This window comes from Chenopodium album, chromosome 11, assembly GCF_948465745.1.
Source record: "Chenopodium album chromosome 11, dcCheAlbu1.1, whole genome shotgun sequence".
In the NCBI taxonomy this organism is placed as follows: Eukaryota; Viridiplantae; Streptophyta; class Magnoliopsida; order Caryophyllales; family Amaranthaceae; genus Chenopodium; species Chenopodium album.
In genome coordinates, this window is record NC_137844.1 from 54885060 (window position 1) to 54905474 (window position 20415).

At 35.7% G+C, this 20415-nt stretch overlaps 5 protein-coding genes across 5 annotated transcripts; 1 reads left to right on the plus strand and 4 right to left on the minus strand.

Annotated features, from left to right (window-relative positions):
* Positions 1-883: 883 nt before the first annotated feature.
* LOC145569259 (uncharacterized) lies at positions 884-5468 on the minus strand. Its single transcript, XM_081628622.1, has 8 exons — positions 5144-5468; positions 4637-4781; positions 4378-4546; positions 3844-4114; positions 2241-2503; positions 1905-2120; positions 1715-1823; positions 884-1535 (listed from the first exon to the last, which is right to left on the minus strand). Exons 1-8 carry the CDS (start codon positions 5292-5294, stop codon positions 1474-1476), a joined length of 1386 nt encoding a protein of 461 aa, XP_081484748.1. The 5' UTR covers positions 5295-5468; the 3' UTR covers positions 884-1473.
* A 2674-nt stretch (positions 5469-8142) lies between these two features.
* Positions 8143-9643, minus strand: LOC145569260 (uncharacterized). The gene has a single exon (XM_081628623.1). It carries the CDS (start codon positions 9570-9572, stop codon positions 8673-8675), a length of 900 nt encoding a protein of 299 aa, XP_081484749.1. The 5' UTR covers positions 9573-9643; the 3' UTR covers positions 8143-8672.
* Positions 9644-10066: 423 nt separating this feature from the next.
* Positions 10067-11443, minus strand: LOC145569261 (uncharacterized). Its single transcript, XM_081628624.1, has one exon. It carries the CDS (start codon positions 11346-11348, stop codon positions 10257-10259), a length of 1092 nt encoding a protein of 363 aa, XP_081484750.1. The 5' UTR covers positions 11349-11443; the 3' UTR covers positions 10067-10256.
* A 3099-nt stretch (positions 11444-14542) lies between these two features.
* Positions 14543-16163, plus strand: LOC145569262 (uncharacterized). The gene is made up of 3 exons (XM_081628625.1): positions 14543-15187; positions 15376-15703; positions 15789-16163. The coding sequence occupies exons 1-3, from the start codon at positions 14780-14782 to the stop codon at positions 15968-15970; spliced, it is 918 nt and encodes a 305-aa protein (XP_081484751.1). The 5' UTR covers positions 14543-14779; the 3' UTR covers positions 15971-16163.
* Positions 16164-16406: 243 nt separating this feature from the next.
* On the minus strand, positions 16407-19099 carry LOC145569263 (uncharacterized). The gene is made up of 6 exons (XM_081628626.1): positions 18945-19099; positions 18634-18861; positions 18451-18531; positions 17509-17583; positions 17057-17179; positions 16407-16915 (listed from the first exon to the last, which is right to left on the minus strand). Exons 1-6 carry the CDS (start codon positions 19056-19058, stop codon positions 16769-16771), a joined length of 768 nt encoding a protein of 255 aa, XP_081484752.1. The 5' UTR covers positions 19059-19099; the 3' UTR covers positions 16407-16768.
* Between the last annotated feature and the right edge of the window lie 1316 nt (positions 19100-20415).

Sequence of the window (20415 nt, forward strand, 5' to 3'; positions counted from 1 at the left end):
GATAGTTGGAATATTAAAAAATTGTAAAAGAAAGTGGGGATAATAGTTTATTGAAAAATAATGAATGTGACAGGAGAGATATAATAATAAAAATAAATAAAAATAAAAAAAAAAAGTAGTAATGGGTTTGGGTGGGGATCATGAGAGGAAAGAGATATAATATTTTAATGTAGCTTTTTGCCAAAAAAAGAAGTGTAACACTTATTAAAACACGACCGGATTTGGTAAGTGTAACACTTAAAAAAAACGAAGGGAGTAGTTTTCTAAGTTACCGAGAGAAGTAACCCCTTAAGGTTTTTTTTTTTTTTTTTTTTTTTTCTGGTTGGTAAAGAAAAGGGTCCTACCGGGTCGAAACCTCTCACAGGTTTTCCCGACCCAGGTTAGCAGGCTAGACAATTTAGAAGAGTGGGGGAAGATAAGGGAATCTCACTCCCCCAAATTATCACTAATGGGGATAGAACCCCAACCTCATGATTGAAAGGTGCTCTCCTTTCCACTAGACTAAGCTTGGCTTGGTAGTAACCCCTTAAGGTTGGCTAGTTCCAATCTTGCATTATGTTTCAGTGTATTATCCAAAGCAAATGCAAATTGCATATTTCATGTGCCAAATCACATGGCTTCTCACAATTGACCCAGAAAAAAAAAAAAAAAAAAAAAAAAAAAAAAAAAAAAAAAAAAAAACACACACACACACACACAAAAACTGTTGTTCAATAATACTCTAGCATCATCCAACTTTCCCTTCGTTATTAAATATATTTTCCATTAACTTTAGGAAGGGTATATGACTATAATTTCCAGACTTTGGGGGCAAAGTTTTCCAAAGACCTGCATTTAGAGACACTGACAGTAAGCAACAACGGCTAGATCTGATAATAAGCCATGACGAATAAAAAGGTTCCACAATAGTCACATTGATTTAAATCTTAATGTCAATAATCACAAAGTGACGGCGTGATGCAACCTCAGAAGACAATAGACATGCTTGTATATATTACTTGTAAGAAAGTATAAAATATGAAAAAGGGTTCCATCAACATTTTACTTCTATGAATACATATGGGCATATACTAGTAAACAAATAAATAACTGCCATAAAGCACACTTTGGACTACTAGGTATACAATATGGGAAATATAAGAGAAGAATTGGAAACCTATTACTACTCAACATGCTCAATCATTTTAAGCTACTCAAAAATAAAAGCAGATTCTTGCCCAGTTACCAGCTATGCCAACTATATCTCTGACGGGGTCTGCAGCAGCAACACGGGAAAGAATTCAACCTTGTCCACAGTATACCAGTAAGTTGCCATGACGACCATCAAGTTTTTGTCATTGACTCACCTCGTTAGTCATCTTTGAAGAATTACTCCGTATAATTTAATCTTATTTCTTAACAAAAAGTACGTAGACTGCGAACATTGAATCACTTGCAGTGAAATGTGCCCAATCTTCAAACTTTACCAGTAAATCAAGCATTTAATGGCTCGTCTTCTGGATCCCTCTCCTTCATATCTGTCCATTCTTGTGGCTCTGCAGCAATATACATTCTTCTTTAATAAAGCTCTAAGCACAAAATTCAATTTGAAAAATACCACTTCAAGATTGCACTAAACTCAGTATGTAAAGTAACCAGTGACTAACACCATCAAGCATTGTGAGCAAAGGCAGGAATATCTGGGGGAAAAAATTCAACCTAAATTACAACTCACTTGGTCTTTGACTATCAGCAATGACACAAAGCCGCCTCTGCAATATGGATGCCACAAAGAGGAAAATGGAACACATGCCAAACATGACTGTTATGGGGAATGCCTCAACCTGACAAAACAAAACAAATTTGTTAGCACTCATCCTTCCATCAAAATAAGTGAAAACTAAAAGAAACAAGGCCCAACTTACATTGTACAGCACAATGCACACGAAGATATTCAGAGGTATGCGGAAGAAGTTCATGATTGTGCTTCGTGCCTCTTCCGGAATATACTGTGACCTCATCTTCATGATTGATGGCCAGAAGATCCCCACACAAGCCTCAAATACACAGAAACCAAGGAGCTGGATGTAGCCGGCAAATGACATACCTCCACCTTTCACATTGGATGGTGCTACCAGGAACTTTTTTCATGAACATATTAATCACCAAGGTTAGATACATGCAAGAAAGGCTATCACAGAAATACAAGACGAGAAATCAGAAATCTATAGAGTACAAAACATTTTTTTGAAACAACATACACTGGTCACAATTGGGAGCGTGAGTGAGGCAGAAGATATGGTAAAGACAATCTGCATATAGCTCTCAACTTTGGCAGAACGGGCCAGCAATCGTGATGCAAGGGAGCTTCCCAACATTGAGGCCAACATGAATGTTGCAAAAATGAAACCATGAGGAATATCTTCATCATTTGGGCTCAAAGCAGGAGTCCATAGAAACACAAATGTATACATGGAACCTTCAAACAAGGACTGTATTGCACCCAGTAACGCAATTTTCTCATCTGTTACCAAATTAGCAGAATTTAGAAGTCACTTCCAAGTCGTACATGGGGGAGTGGGGGCAAAATAAACAAATGATGATCTGGCAACTCAGGTAGCTGAGGGAAAAGCAAAGAGGAGCAGAATGGTAAAAACAAGTATTCCAAATTTTTGTACTTCTTTTTATACATGTCAAACTCATATCAGAAACAACTCCTTCGATTTGTGGATGAAAATGCATGGGTGGAAAATATGATTTATTCACACTAATCCCTTCGCGAATCAGAATGAAAAAGACATGAATGCCATGATCATATAAATAACAATACATCATAACAGGCACGATATGAAGAATGCCCTTTGGTAATCTTATCCAGGAACCGTATTTGGATTTTTAAGGTATCAATCAATATTAAACTAATACAGAGAGATTCCTGTTACAATAATGGGATCTCAGTGATTATGTACACAACAGTATTTTGAATAGCAGAAAGGTCCTTTCAAAAAGACTTGGTAATTGCGTTGTCCTCCACATAAAAAGTTGGGTAAAACTAGTAGAAGAATTATCAGAGCTTTTGGTAATTGTTAATAAACGATGTTAATGGGAATGCATTTGTATGGTTTATTTTAAGATGAAAGCCCTGCCAATGCCCATGGTAATTGTACATCACCCCAACTACCTCTCTTCTATATAAATTTAATTAAAATTCACTACCACTTGATAGGAGGTGTTAAGTGGTATTGAAAATTTAATAAGGGCAGTAGAAGTTTGGAGAAGGGGTTGCCAGGTTGCAATACCATGCACATTGAGATGATACTTACCATGCAACTTTATTACTTTCTACCAAACAGGCTAGAGTGAAGATAAATCACAAGCAGAATACATCCCTGGTACAGAAGTCAAAATTCACAATTGATTTTGACAATGTGATGAAAATAGCGAAAGAAAAAACATTTCTCTAATACTGTCAAGTGTCATGACATTAGTTTAGTTTATTCCGTAATGGAGTTGCTGCTGTCAGGAGATTCAGGAATAATATGCACAGTTTGAGGCTTGACTGGGATATAAATTGCATTCAAATAGATAAAAGAATACTTTCTTCCTCCCCTAACAAATAATAGAAGCCATACATGAATAAAGCATCTGCCATCATTGACTACTATGACACATGAAGACCCAAAATAAGAAACTGCTCACACACCAGTCACGGCAATAAATAGCAACTTGAGGTGCATAGCAATATCAATAATACGTCTCTTATACGCAAGAATCCTTCACATTGACTGACTGAATCAACCATAATTGATCATGATGCATCACAAACTAGAGAACTAGATTGTGGAAAAGAAAATAGCACTTTACCAGAAGCAATAGCAACAGCAGCACCCTTGAATTGCGTGAGCAAGTCTTTACTTTCTGAAGAATCCCCAAAGTTTTCACCCCAGGAAGTTATTATGATTACCATACCAATGATAAGGAAGCAGGATGCAGCATCAAATGGAGCAACAGCACCCAACCCAAAAGTATCAACAAGCAGATTGCCCAATAATCCAGCCAAAATGGCAACTAGGCCATTGCCAAAGAAAATGGCCTTGGAGAAAGTCAGAGAAAGCCACTGCTGTTCAAATCCTTTCTGCATAAACCCAGAAGGATTAAGATTAACAATCAAAGAAATCAAAGAAATTATAATATATAAGCATGTAGCTCATTGGTTCACAACAGTTTGCTCATAATTTGTACTAACCAAATACACAATTGCAATCACACTTCTCTCCAGAAAACAGCTAAACAAAGATAATTACCAATTTACCACTTTTTATCCAAAAACTAATACTTTTTGAACAAACTGCAAGTTTTGAGTTTTACTACAAAGCAAAATGACAGTACAATTCGCACCTTATTGTGCTCAGCAACAAGCCACGACTCAAAGGCCGAAAACAGAAGGGAAGTGGCAATGCCTCCCAAAATACGCCCAACCATCAGAATTCTGTATTGTGGAGAGTGCTTGGTCATGCAACTCAATATATAAGTAATACAGTAAGTAACACATGCCCTCTTACGACCCCTGAAAACAAAAAACCGACGATAATCAGTCAAACCATCAACAAAGGTTATGATAACTTAAACACCATCAATGGGGATACGAAAATCATACTGTTTATCAGCAAGGGATCCGACAATCGTCCCGAACAACATGGACGATCCGAACCCGGCAATGAAAAGCTGCCCAATGTCTCCCTTACTAAAACCATAGGTAGTGTATAGATAATACACGTATGGGCCTTGTAGCCAATCCCCAGCTGTTGCCAATAATTTAAAATCAGCTCAATTATTTCACTCCAAATTAAATCAGCCCTAAATAATAATCTACATATATAATATACCCCTAAATGACAATCACCAAATCTAATCAGAGAATGTCTTACTATAATTTATTTAAAAATTAGCATAAAAACACACAATAATAGATCAATTGCATATATCAAAAGACAAAATCTATAAAACCCATTTCATATAATCATTCAAAATTAAAAAAAAAATTGAAACAATTCTACATTCAAGATCTGAAAATTAGAATATAAAATGATCATTCAAAATACTAAAGAAAAATTAAATGGGGGTGAAGGGAAAGAGAGGCAGATCTGAGGAGAGAGAAAGATACCCATCATAAGAGAGTAAACGAGCAAGTAATTGTTCTTGAAAGTGTTGAAAGCAGAGGAAGTATTGATGCGATCTTTGCTGTTTTTGCTGAGCTCTAATGCTGCAACAACAGCAGCCATGGCACCGAACACCAGAATGTAGAAAATCTCCATTGTTAATGCTAAGCTTTTCTTGATCTGATTTCTGCAATACACTTACTCTTGAAAGAGAGAAAGAGGAGAGAGAAAGTAGAAGAGAGAATGAGAATGAGATTGGGAATTTATTGTGAGAGTGAGTGTGAGAGTGCCAAAATGAAAGGAGAGATGGAGTGTAAAAGGCAAAAAGATGAACAGAAATTGGTGTGTAATTAGTTTATAAGGATTTTAATTTATGAAAATTAGAATTAAAGTGATATTGGCTTCATAAATACTTTATCTCATGCATTTTTATTTTTTTTCTTTGGCTTGAATAGAAAGCATTAATTAGCATTGTTAATTTTGTTGTTGATTGAGTGAGGGAAGGAGCCAAGTTACCCATGTAAGTGATGTAACATTGTAACTAGATTAGTGCATAATTATAGGGGTGTTCATTAAAGACAATAATCGAAAATTCATCTAAAAAAGACAATAATAGACTTACTGATGCGATTTTGACACAATAGTTAGCTAAAAAAAAATTGAAATATGAAGTATTATTTTTAATTAAAGTAATTACACATTCTACAAATGCTTCTAAAATTATACTTGTATTACTTTTAGTTTGAAAGCTTATGTAAATTTCCTACTCAAATATTCAAAATTAATATAACTCCTACTTAAATATAAAATTCTTGTACACTGTAAATTTTTTTACATTTTATTATTGTACTTTTGAAGCAACAATACAATCATTGAAAAATTGTAAAATCAACTAAATTAATAAATATTCAATTCATAATATAGTTGTAGTTCATAAAGACCAAAGTTCAACTAAAATTAATAAATACTAGCTTTGGTATGATTACAAGAATATCCCTAGTAATCAATGTATCAAACTAGTTTTAATTTTGTTGATTAATTCGTTATTAGTTGGTGGTGTCTTCCACCGCGTTAGTTGTTTTCCAATTAAAAGCGTGTATACCAAAGCACATTGCTTAAAGATCCTCTCTCTTAATTTTAGCAGTAACATTGTCATCTTTGCACGAGTTATGCTTATGGGAGACATTTGTTCAATAATTTTGTATACTGTACACCGACGCTGTGCTATTTATTGCTCCTGCTTGATGTGCCAGTATACCTTTTAGGCATTCACATTTAGGACTTTTTTGCACCTTTAACAAATTTTTTATAAGTAATTTATGTACGGACTATGATACAACCAGCAGTCTAGCATTGCTCATACTAACTCACTGGCGGATCTATAAAGACTTGAAGGGGAGTACTTGCATCCCCTTTTTGCATAAAAATTATGAAATTTAAGGTAAGTTAAAAAATAATTTATTTCATATACTAGTTTTTGCTCTCCCATTTTAAGTAAATCATCAATTACATAATACTAAAAGCGAATAAAAAAAACACTTGTCAATATTGCATTAAAAATTTTCCCTCCAAAAGTACCTTCTTAAAATAAAAAAATAAATCAATAATTATATCTAAATTATGATATTTGTTTTATATAAAATATAATTCCTTTCAAAAAATATTAAACTATCCATGTTACATGTACACCATTTAATACATGAGTCATTCAATCTATATAATTGTTATAATATTATTTTCAAAAGTATTTAACAACCGTGCATTGTACGGGATTTAAGTTAGTTGATTCCTAAAAGATGATATCAGACAATAGAAATTTTTAAGTTCTAAGAAAATCATACATTTTCTTCGTATGTAATGGTAAATGATACATTAACTCCCATTTTTACACATATCTCCGTTTTTTTAAATACACATTTGCACTTTTTACACTACATATTCACACACTCTTCTATAGCAACATATTGTGATTATTTTTTGAGTCGAACGTTATAAACTTTGGCCATAATTACTGATAATGTATAAAGATAATATGGAAAAGAAAATTTTTTAATCACTTGAGTTTTTGTTAGACTTGTCTTGATTACTATTACTATTATAGTTATTATTATATAATTAAAGTTGTTTAAGGTTTAAATTGTGCCTTGAGAAACGTAATTACCCCCATGTTGCAATGTTAAATGAACGATGAACGGAGGATGTCTATAGACTAACTTGCTAAATATGAAATAAAAAGCAAAAATACTGAAAAATATTGAAATATTTATGTTTGGGTGCTAAAATGAGTGTTTGGGTGCTAAAATGGTCATACTCATTTCAGTCAAGGGTAATTTTACTCATATAAGGCCAAAGGGCGTCAAATAGCCTAAATGACCCCAAATAAGCCTAATGCACTAATATGACTCATAATGGCCTACATATGTACTACTAGGGTTCACACAACCATCTCATGTACTACTAGAAATACCTCTCAAGGGGCCAAAGATAAAAGGGGGGTCACTCTTACACTAAGATGACTACACTCCTTCACTCTATTTTCCCTAAACTCCTCTCAAAACACACATTGTTTGGCATCTAACTTGGGCGTCGGAGGCTCACCCCGGGGTCCACCCCCGGGTGTCGGGGTTCATTTTGCAGGTCCATTTAAGGCCCAAATCCGAGAACCACAAGCAGCCCTTTAAGGCCCGGTTTGCTCATTTTTTGCCGAAACAATTTATATTAATCAACGTGATCCATTTGGATTACATAATTTAAAAAAAAAAACTGAACCCCCATTTTGAATATTCTGGATCCACCACTGTACTAACTTACAAAGTATGGAGTACACTTCGTATTACTTGTGACTGTTGTGAGAACATGGAAAAAAATTATCTCGGTCTGTCGGTTGTTTCTTGTAAAGTGCAACCGAACCGATTGTATGGTGAAAATCCTCAACATAGTATATTGATTCTTGAAACCATTGTACATTTTAGCAAGGTACAATGAAATTCCAAGGTCCCTTTTCTCATGGCAAGCTTTAAAGCGTAATGAATGTAAGGAAATTATTAAAAGACCTAACATTCAAGTCAAATTATTACTAGAGCCTGTTAAAAGTCTATTATGAGCACTTCTTTGCATACAATAACAGAGTACAAACATTGTTAATATGGGCTCCTTTATACTTACTCTTGAACTCTTGACACTAATCTAAGTGTTGATGAGGGTTTCTCCGGAACATCATTGAGGCAGCTCACGTAGTCACTTTGTTAATTGTGCATGCTCATATCAAACTCAGCCTCAACTGGATCCATACTTTTTCAATTGTAAATATATTCGCGAGAACAATTGGTAAGGGATCTCCTCTCGCATGTCAGTTCAATTCAGTTTTGCAGGTAAGACTGTGGTGTGTAAAACATTTATATTACACCTTACTACAATTAACTTTTACATACATACAATCCAATGAACAAAAGCAATAACTGTAAAATTGGTATTCCTGGTAGTTCATTAGTTTTATTAGCTACTACAGTAGTACATACTCGGATTGGTATTCATCTAGACTGCAGTTTTGAACTTGAGAACATCCTTTACAGCAGCATCCCTATAGAGTAAGATATCAACCGCGCCACAAACCATATGATACCCACGCTTCTTGAGCTCACTAGGTTCATCATGCGGCATTGCAAACCCAGCTAGATAAACCCTTTTGTCACCCTTAGGCTTCATGCCTAACACTGCATTCTCCACTGTCCGAACCATCTTCACAGCATTTTCGTTACCAGGGTCTCGAATGTAACCCAAGTTAGCACTCAGATCAGTTGGCCCAAGCATGATGCAATCCATCCCATCAATGGCCGCGATCTCCTGGATTTTAGTCACAGCCTCCTCTGACTCAACCTGGCACATGATGAGCAGCTCCTCCTCGCACCAGTCCAGGTATGTTGGGTCAAGACCATACTTGGAAGCTCGAGTGATGGGATGTGCCACTCCTCGGATACCAGCCCGTGGATAGCGACAGTAAGAGACTGCCTCTAGGGCCAGCTCGGGGGTGTGAATCATAGGGAACATGAGCCCTTGCGGACCTAAATCAAGAGCCTTCTTAGCCCACATGGCGGAGCACTCAGGCAATCTGAGGATAGCTGGAGTTTGAGAAGCAGCAAGGGCGTTGAGGCAAGAAAGCGCCTCCGATATCCCACCATAGCCGTGCTCCATGTCAATGACAACAAAATCATAACCAGCATGGCCAGAAATTTGAGCAATAGTCGGAGAGAAGCTATCAAAGAAGAGACCATACAGGCAATCCCCCTTTCTAAGACGCGATTTGATGGAGGGAATTTGAGGAGAAACTGAAGTAGCCATTCTTACTACTAGTTGTTTTGTGGATAGAGTTCTGGAGGTAATCCTACTAATATCACTCAAGGAGCTTGAAAGTGATGTTAATTTCAAAGCATGCATTATGTTATTGTGAAAATTGAGGTTACAGGTAAGCACTCTGAAAAATGTACATTGTATGTCATATGCAACTACAAAGAAAATTATGGTACTGGCACTTGGCACAACTTGGTGATATGAATTAGGAAAATGTTGTTTTCATTTGCTATCAAGATGACAAATTTCGTGTTGGACAAAATGTAAGACATGACACTACTTGATAACAACCTTCACTCTAAAACAACAGAATTTCCAATTGGTAACTGCCAACTGAATAGGACTATCTTTCAATTTTTAAACTCCATCAAGATCAAATTACAAATGAGCATAAAAAATAACCTCAACGAAGATGAAATTAGTGTTTATTATTTGGAATCATGATAACCCATCTCAAAGATGGGCTTATCATCTAATCTCAACAGTTTTTCTTCCAAATTACATTGTGTCTTAAAAAAAATGTCCGTATGCATATAATAGATATAAACAATACATACGGTAACAAATAGAAACAGAAAGAGTAACCCAAAAAATCGGACTTTATTTTGCCATGTTCCAATTACTTACAACTTGTCCAATTAAGCTAAAGCTACTACTCCACTAATCTAATACAATGACATTTTAACCTTGAACAAACTCATTATTTTACTCCCTCAATCAAAAACAATTGACAGTCAAGAAAAATAACAGTGTTATTAAATTAAACTAAAATCACTCACTCCAATACTTATCATCAGCATCGACACCCTCAGCCGTTGGATCATCATCATCAGACGAACCATCACCAATCTCCAAACTAATCTTAAACTTCCTAACATCTTCCACCGCAGCTTTCCTAAACAACAGTATATCCACTGCACCCGACACCATGTGATACCCACGTGACTTCAACTCCACTGGACTATCATGCGGCATAGCAAACCCCGCCAAGTAGGCCCCACCATTTTTCTCATTTCCAATTTTACCCTCCAACACTTCCTTCTCAGCCTTCCTTAACTTCTCCCTCACCTTCTTATTCCCTGGGTCCCACAAATACCCCATACTCGCACTCAAATCCAACGGTCCCATCTGAATGCAATCCACCCCTTCAACGGCTGCGATCTTCGAGATTTTCTCAATCGCATCCTCGCATTCCACCTGGCACATGATCAGCAACTCATCTTCACAATTACCTAAATACCCCGCGTCGATTCCGTACCCGGAAGCCCGAACTATTGAATGGGCCGCCCCACGGACTCCATTGGGCGGGTACCTGCAGTATGAGACGGCCTTTTGGGCCTCTTTTGGGGATTCAATCATTGGGAACATTATACCTTGTGGCCCCAAATCAAGGGCCTTTTTGGCCCAAGCTGCGGTGGATTCCGGTAACCGAAGAATCGCCGGAGTTCCGGTGGCGGCGAGGGAACGGATACAAGTTAGTGCCTCGGGGATGCCGCCGTAGCCGTGTTCCATGTCGACGACGACGAAGTCGTAGCCGGCGAGGCCTGCGATTTCGGCGAGGGTGGGAGAGAAGGAGCAGAGGAAGAGACCGTAGAGGGTTTCACCATTTTTGAGGCGGGTTTTAAGGGTTTCGGTGGGTTTAGCGGCGTCGTTTGCGGTGGCGGAGATAGCGGAGAGTCGGGGTTTTGGGGGTTGAGTTAGGGTTAGGGTTTTTGGAAATGGGGCGAATTGGGGGTGACTTTGGGATGTGATTGAAGGGGAGAAATTGGAGAAAGTTAGGGATTGAAATTGGGGTTGAGATTTGGAATTGGAAGAAGGGTGGAGAGTTAGGAGAGAAGAATAAGGGGAGATGATAGTTGACATTGTTTCAGAAAGGAGTTGACTGACTCGCTCACTGTGAAGAGTGAGTATGAATAAATTAGTGAATCAGAAGCTCATAACTCAGAAGATTGGAAAAGATACTGTAGCTTTTTTTTTTTTTTTTTTTTTTTTTAAACTTAATAAAATATGTTTTTTCGCCTTGAAAGGAAAAGATCTAGGTTTATCTTTAAGAATTTGATTAAACTAATTTTACTACATTTTTTATTATTTTTGGATGATTTTGTTTAAAAAAACAAATTTTATTTTTGTATGTTAAATTTAAATTACAATTCTTTTTTCCTATTTGTTAGGTGTTTAAATAGAGTTTATGATATGAAAAAAAATAATTTTCTTTAATTGATTTAAACTCTCAATCTTTCATTTACTATGAAGTACGGAGTACTATTATTTATATATATATATATATATATATATATATATTAAAACTCAATGAGAAGACATGAACCCGTCATGTGTCATCATGACTAGGCAGATGATGTGGCGCCATGTCATACAATTACTACAATTTATTAAAAAAATAATGAATTGTTAGCATCAGTGTTCAAACTTATGACCCCCAATTTATGAGGATGTTTAAGATGATTAATCACCACCATTATTATCTTGATAAGTAACTCTCATAACCCCCCATTTAATAGGATGTTTAAGGTGATTATTCACCTCCCAAACTCCTTTGATGTTTGGGATTCTTTTTCTATGTTCTTTCATGTTTCTCTATAAATAGAAGAAGGTTTTTTTTTTTTTTTTTTTTTTCTGATTTTTACATTTCAAATATACATCCACACAGTAGTCTATACACATTCTCTATTGGGCATAAGCTACTTGACTCAAACATTCCACCCAAAAGTGACTTTGTGTGGAAGTGGTGTGTTAAAACTTAGGAAACGTGCCGACAAATACAATTGAGCACCTTGGTGGCGCCGAAAATTCGTTTTCAAGTCAATGAATTATATCACGAGACACCAATATTGTTCCATTGTTTGTGAAATTATCTTTTTTATCTTACTTAAATATTTTTATACTATTTGTACTAGACTACTTTATTTATAACAAATGTAACTAATTTAATCTATATTTGTATTTTATCACATAATTTTTGTTATAAACCTCATTTATAATATACATATAATGACCCGGGGCATTGCCCGGGCCAAAAACTAGTTATATATAAAACTTTCAAATTTCATTCATTACTTTAATTATGTAACGATTGATTTTTTAAATTATAAATGTCAAAACTCAAAAGTAATAAGTATTTAAATGATCAATTATTACAAATTTGAGACAAGGAGACTAATTGTGATTTATTAGCCTAAATTATTGCATTTTAGGGTTATTTCTTCACATGAGTACTAATAAATCATATTTTGTATTCATGATAAATTATGTTTGATCTCGCTCATATGTTAGTTACTTATATAGTTATACTTTTATTTTATTTTATGACACATACTTATATAGTTATACTAAGGAATATAAAGACCTCCATCATCTTATCTTCAACTTGGAATATATAAAATTTGTTGATTAGTGGAAAGCCTATGCTTTTCTGCTATAAGCACATTAGTTACATCTCTCTGCCAATCTAGTATATCCTCGTCCACCCATTCAAATGTATTACAACCTCTTTGCCCTGTTTCGTGGTTGAAGAAGTTGCAAGCAACAAATTTTCTCCATGGGTCCATGAAGTCTTCTAGCAACTGGAAACCCATATCCACATCTCTTCTCTTCAAATCGAGCCATATTGGGTACCAATTTCTTGGAAATTAAACAACAAACAAACCCCAAATCAAAACCCTAGAATTTTAACTTTCACAAAAGTGAACAAGTGTTATGGAATTACTCACCTGATTGAGAAAGAAGATTCACTTTGCGAGCTTTGAATTGTTGAATGCCCAAGTGGAATTCGAAATTGGGGGAAAATTTCAGATCTTGATTCAATTGAGAGTAAGAGGGGTTTTTATGTGAGAAAATTGGAGGGAAAAGGGGTGTAATTAGAAGAAATAAGGAGCACGTGTTAGTCAACGTCGGAATTCGGTGGTCAATGGCCTGAAAGTGGGGGTCGGTCTGCCTTAACAAAATTTTTTTTTAATTAAGATCTGACTTTGCCAAAAAAAATTTACAAGGTTGTCCCAGACAAATTTTCCTTTAATATATAGTATAGATTTTATAGTTTATAACAGCTTTGATTATTAAAAGTTTGAAATTTTCAAACAATTATTAAAGGAAATTTGTTAAAAACCATCTTTATAAAAAACAGATTTTGTTAAAAACCATCTTATAATTTTTTTTTGTCAAATCACACCTGTTTTAAAAAAAATAATTTGTTAAGTCCCGCCACTCCCCGGATTCCGACCATTGACTGAGTTTCCGGCGTTGACTTCTACTAAGCTCCCCCTTTTCTTTCCCTTTGACGTCTTTCCCACACCACAGCAACAACTAACCGATCTTCGCATTCTCTCTCCTCCACCTCCAATGGCGGCAAACTCCGCAACCTCACTCCGCCATTACCCCAACCTCCCTCTCAGTCTCATACTCCATACTCCAACCTCAACTACAACATCAATGGCAACCCAAAAGCTCCGTCATCCCAATTTCTTGCTCCTCTGCTCGTCGCCGGAACCCTAACAAGCGAAATGGCTCTTCTCTATCCCAATATTTATCTACTTCTAATGCTGGTAAACCCAATTTGTACTTGATGTTTAACAATTGAAATCCAGATTACTACTTTCTCTTCAAAGAACAATTGATTTGTGTGAATCTAAATTTCATCAATTTTTGTCTTCTGGAATTAAGGTGGAGAAGTGGGATTACTTGCCTGAATTGCTTCTCCGTTTGCTTTTGATGCGATTTTCATGAGCAAGATCTGAGCTGGTTATCTGAGCTTCAATGGTGAAGTTTCAATTGGGAAAACGGAATGAGAATTGAGAAGCAGACAGAGGAAAGAATGGAAGGAAAAGGGGAAAAAATAAGAAAGGGGAGGTCACATGACTTGCACGTGCAAGTCAACGCCGGGATATACAGTCAAAGGTCGGAAACCGGAGAGTGGTGGGACTCTACAAAAAAAAATTTTAAATAGATATGCTTTGACAAAAAAAAGTTTATAAGATGATTTTTAACAAAATTTGTCTTTTATAAGATGGTTTTTAACAAATTTTCCATTATTAAAACACATCAAACATGAATTACCAAAACCAATATAATGGGAGTAATTTTAACAATTCCTTTTTATTTTTAAAATGGTTATGTAACTCAAAATTGTTGTAGCAATTATTTTGGATAAGAGGGTAATCACCACATCTTCATTTCAAACCCAAACGCCGGAAACAAATTGGTGAAACTATTAATCAGTCATTCAATCCACACAAGATAAGTTTGCGCTCATTTGGCGTCAAAAATCAAAGATAACCGGGATGGCTTTGCCAGGTGCTCTACACCCAAAGCTCAGTCTCTCTCTTTCTAAAGCTTCATTGCATAGTTTCCGGCGAAACATACCGAGTTTTCTAAGCTTAAGCAGACAATTTACCGGTGGCGATACGCCATTTAAGTCAAAGATTACGGCGGGTTCCACCCCGGGAAACCAGGAGGATGGTGGTGGAAACGGCGGCAGCAGCTTGAAGAATGCCTTATCTAATATAGTGGACAAAAGAGTTGAAGAATTGCTTGATAGAGAAGAGAACAAGGAAATGTTGGATAAACTTAATAAGGCTACTGAAAGAGTACAGCTTGCTAGGAAAGAACTTGCTGATATTCAAAGGCAAGAGCTTGAAGCTCAACAAATGAGGAAATACATTGATCAACTCGAAACTCGAGCAGCTGAGGTCTCACTCTTTTATATTTACTGCTGCATTGCTTTGATTATTCATTAGTTGAAAATTTTGTCAGGAAAGAATCTGTCAATATGAATGAATATAACTGTTATGAACCTGAGTTACCTGACATTTCTGCGCAGACTGTACTGCTTGCGAAATTTTGCTGTACTCTTTTGTGACAGTGTAACTGTTTTAAGGTTGCAGAGTGTCAGAAGGAGGTATTAGAAGCAAAAGCAATGGTTGAAGAAGCGGAACGAGCTTTGGGGGAGAAGGGTGAGGTTACCCGATATGAGGAGAGGTTGGAATCAGTGAAAGCAGCTTCAGTATGTGCATTGGTTGGAACCCTTGCTGCTGTCCCAATTTATCTCTCTAGGGTGACATACAGTCCTCAGTTGTTGCTTCAATTAGGAGTCACCTTTGCTAGTTGTGCATTGTTTGGTGTCACTTTCCGGTATGCAGTGAGAAGAGATATCGATGATACTCATCTTAAAACCGGAGCAGCTGGAGCTTTTGCTGTAGTCAAAGGTACTTACTTGACATGTTTAGTATTTACTAGTGTGGATGATAAGATTTTCAAGGAAGTCTCAGAATTTTGTTCCTCTTATGCCAGGTCTTGCTACATTGAGTGGAGGATCCCCTTTAGAGTTCAACTCGGCAAGTTTCCTATCACATGCTGCGGATGGCGCGTTCTTTGTGTTCCAGGATCTGTTTATTTTCACTTTTGCTGCTGTTAGTTTGGATTTCTGCTTTAAATCCAGGTTTGTAAGTCCATTTCCTCTTAAGAAAGATTAGGTCTGAGGAACAAATCAAATGACTTGACAATGTTATACTTCATGTCACCCGCAACAGCACATTATTTTTCAGAGGCTGTAGATCTTCAGCATTTGAGAATATTTGATTATTAATGTCCAAACCATCGAAACTTGTAGTATATGAGCAGAAGCCATGAATGGCAAAAGAAATTTTGAATTCACATTCATCTGCATTTTTGTTGTTGCACAGAAGCCAGATAGCAGATGGATGTTGTCAATATTTGACAGCAGCCAATTATTATTATGCTTTGGAATCTAATCATTTTCCACAAGCACAGCAAGAAGCAATTCAAGGTGCTTGCACCTGCCTAATTCATCTTTATGTCCTGCAATTAGGCCTATATTTTAGACAGACTTCTATCTGCTATGATAAAATTGTTATTTACAGTTAAAAGAGTTAATAACAAAAGATCATGTCAAAGCCCAGAAAGCAAGGACCAAATTTATCTTTCAGTAAACATTTTACTTATACAATGATATGACAGCAGAAAACTATCACAGGAAGAAACTATGAGCCATATTCATGAAAAATACGTATTTTCCTACAGAAATGTGACTTAAATATACAAGAAAATAGCATCTACATAGTTCTCCGAAAATGCCTGCACATAAAAAGCACATGCCTGTTACCACTACTCAATATCGGCAACCTATTCTCTTAGTCTTATGTCTTGATGCACATGAGATTGCACCTACCCAGTCGGACAGTCTTCAGATCACCTGCTCATATTTATTTATGGAAGAAGTTTGTGTGTTATCCCTAATCATCCATTTTTCCTTAGTGTTGCATTCTATCATCTTGATCACCAGCATCATCACCCACACGTTCGATATCTTGGGGAGGCTTTCTAGTGACTCTCCATTTTCTAATCTCATCCCTAGACTGCTGACCCAATGGTAACTTCATGCTTCCTTGTCCTCTTGCCTAAAATAAATGTCAGAAGTAAGAATAAACATTAAGAATTATAAGAAATCGCTTTGGAGACACCCAACATAATTAAAAATAAATAAATAACACCATTAATAGAGCTTCAGGGTTGGAGAGAGTGAGAATATCAGTAGCCACCTCCTCTTGCATTTCTTCGGGATGCTTAATATGATCATGTTTCTTGGCCAAACCACGACTCTTTGCTGCCTTATTAAAGAAGTTGAAACCATCAAGATCACCACTTCTGATACTTGCTTCTAACTGTGAATGGAGACATTGGTCGATTAGTAAAGAAATTTAAAAATTAGAACCATGCTAGTACTGCAATAACCAAAGCATTCTTACTCAAGGTAAGTGACTACAATATGGGCACACTCCTGTTCTCACTCAATATACCAGCAATGAATTCAGAAAATATAAATTACAAAACAGAACTTTGCAAAATGGAAAAAGTGGGAAGGGCTGTGGAAGGGTGATGTTATTGTGGATTCTAACTTTTTAAGCATAAAAACAGATATGCCAGAATTGTTGACATAGGTCAACAGGAGAAAGCAACTGTTACTAACTACACTTAGACAATCACAAAATACCTGTATATGGATAACACAGAGAACAATGCTTGCAATTGGCAGCCAACTCTCCTCTGGAGATAGTGAGAGGTTGGTCCAGTTAAGTTGCAAAGAGAAAATTTATGTACATAAGAACACATGCCCTTATGATTGTAAGAATGTATGAAGTATCAAATACAACAAAGGCTACAAAGCTAACAGTTTTCATATATTTACAATCAAGGTCTAGAATATAAGGAAATGCATAAACAATCATGGCCACAATATTTACTATATTGTGATATTTGGTCCTCAAAAGATTAATACTAGATAGTCTACTTTATAGCATGAGAGCACATAGGTTCTGTAGCAAAAATTCTGGACACTTGTGAGACACTATTCCAATTTTATACGAAGTACATATTTACATTGGCTACAAACCCCGAAATAATCATCAGATTAGAACATTCACAATTTTTCTTCACTTGTCCTTGATGAAAATAGGCCAATATAACCTCAACTCATTCATGGAGCAAGAGGTCGGTTTAAGAAAATTGCACCAGATAATTCTTTTAACCTATTGTTTTCAGAGCAAAATTTCAGAGAGGCTAGTGTAACCTTGGAGAACATAGTTATAAGTGGGTGTATTACTCTTAATGAGGTTCTAAGTTAACTGGCCAACTAATATAGTTTAACACCATTGCTACTACTACTCATTAGTAAACTAGAAAACTATGATGAAAAAACCATTTCTTACAAACTTAATTTAGCAATAACACAATAAGCTCATATAAATGTTGGGAAAATGATTTCCAAAGCCAAGCCAAACATAAAATATCAAATACTTTTATTATTCCCTCCATCCATAATGTTGATAAATAGTGTTATCCGAAATATGAACTAGTAACATGACAACTAAATTCGGAACAAGCAATTTAAAAGCGAACGAGCTGCACTAATTTAAATACCAAGTAAGGAAACAAACCTGAAGTAAGGGGCTAAATATACAAGTGCATAAACAGCATAGCGCCGCTTTCTAGTATCCATCAACGCAAAAATCCAACTCTATCAACATTCAATTTCACATTATCAGCCATTAAAATGAACATTAAAGCTCCCAAAATTTGCAGAAAATTACACAAAAAAATATAGAAAAAAAGAGCTTACCAACCAATTGAAGTAAGGGATGAAACCAATGATAGTCATAACAGTAAACCTAGCATCGGTGGAGCTGACGGCGGCGTCTTCATCCTCCGGCGAAGAAACGGCGGTGTCAGAAAATAGCAATGAATTCAACACACACGCGCCGATAGCAATTGCAAAAGGCGCATCTTGCTGTAGCTCTGCCCTACATATTCCTCTTCTTCTCAGCTTCAATAGCTGCTGCTTCTTCTTCTGCAAGAAAATTCAGAAAATCCATTTTAAAAGTTGGTGATATTTCTGTAAAAAGTGTTAATGGAGAATGAAGAGATAAATACCTGAGTGAGCAAAAGTCCGCCATGGTTGAGTGTAGGAAGAGCGGAAGGAGGAAGAAAGGGAGAGGAGAGAGAAAGTGAAGAAGGAGGAGAGAGAGTGAGGATGAGAGGGATCATTTGTTTGGAGTTTGGAGCTGCCTAGGATGCTCAGGACTCAGGAGGGTTCTGAATTCATATTTCATTTTCGACGGTTGCCGGAGAATTTGATTACTTGGGGTTTTTTTAATGTTTATTTTTCTTTTTTGGAAAACAAAATAATTTCTGCTATATAGCGGAAAATTAGGTGATACATTTTGACTTAACACTTCTCATTTTGACCAATGTCTATGAATTATAAGAAATATAGTCCACTGAGATATTGATTAACCGAATTGAATATATTAAAATCAAATCAACAATTGTCATGCTATCAAATTGCTGTTTTGAAAAAAAATATATTACTCCCTTCGTTTTTTTATATTTGCATCACTTTCTTTTTATGCATTTTTTTTATTTGCATCACTTCTATATATAGTAACTTTATACTATATTTTATTATTTCTCTCTCTTACCTTAAACCCAACTCAAATAATTTATCATTTCTCTCTCCCATGGTCCCCATTACTCTCTCTCACATACTTTTACTTTCATGGTCCTCATATTACTTTTACCATAATAAATTATTCATCCACTCACATTATTATATTATATCTAATTCTTTCTCCTAAAACTCCGTGTAAATACAAGTGATGCAAATAAAAAAAAAACGGAGGGAGTATATTTTGTGACATCCAATAAAGGAAATTTGTCAATTAAAATGAGACAAAGAAAATAAATAGAATTTAAGTGATTCAATAATAACGTAAATCCGTATATGGCATGTGACTAGCATTTTGACATAAACTAGTTTTGAACTCGAGCGATGCCTCTAGTTATTGCAGAAATTATAATTATTAAAAAAATATTCTTGTACATGCATAAAATTCATACTAAATCTTTACCTTTAGCAAAAAAATTTGCTCTATAATACACAATTACATTCTTGTCTTCCAGCACATTAAGGGAACAAAAAGAAATATCATTGAACCAAGCTCATTACCGGGTTTTATATATATATCGACAGGCATGTTACTGTTCCTAACAAACTTTCACCATCACAGTGGGCAATCCTATATTCACAACTTTGAAAAAAAATTCAAAATTGGCTCGAATGTATGGATTATACCCTTTAGTTTTGGTAAATTTTCGATTTTTGCAAGCACTAAAAGAAAAGAGAATGAGGTGTTTTTCAATTCTCATAAACCCCACAAGAACCTATAAGAGTATAACATCATTTCATTTGGGTTGTTGAAAACATCCACTTTACCTTATTAATTAATCAAGTTAGGAATATATTAGAGTATTGCTTTGCCTTTAATTTTATAAGATAATTTTTATTTGAACACGCCTCCTTTCATTAAGTTAAAGCTACTCCAAGTCGTATGTAACCAATTAC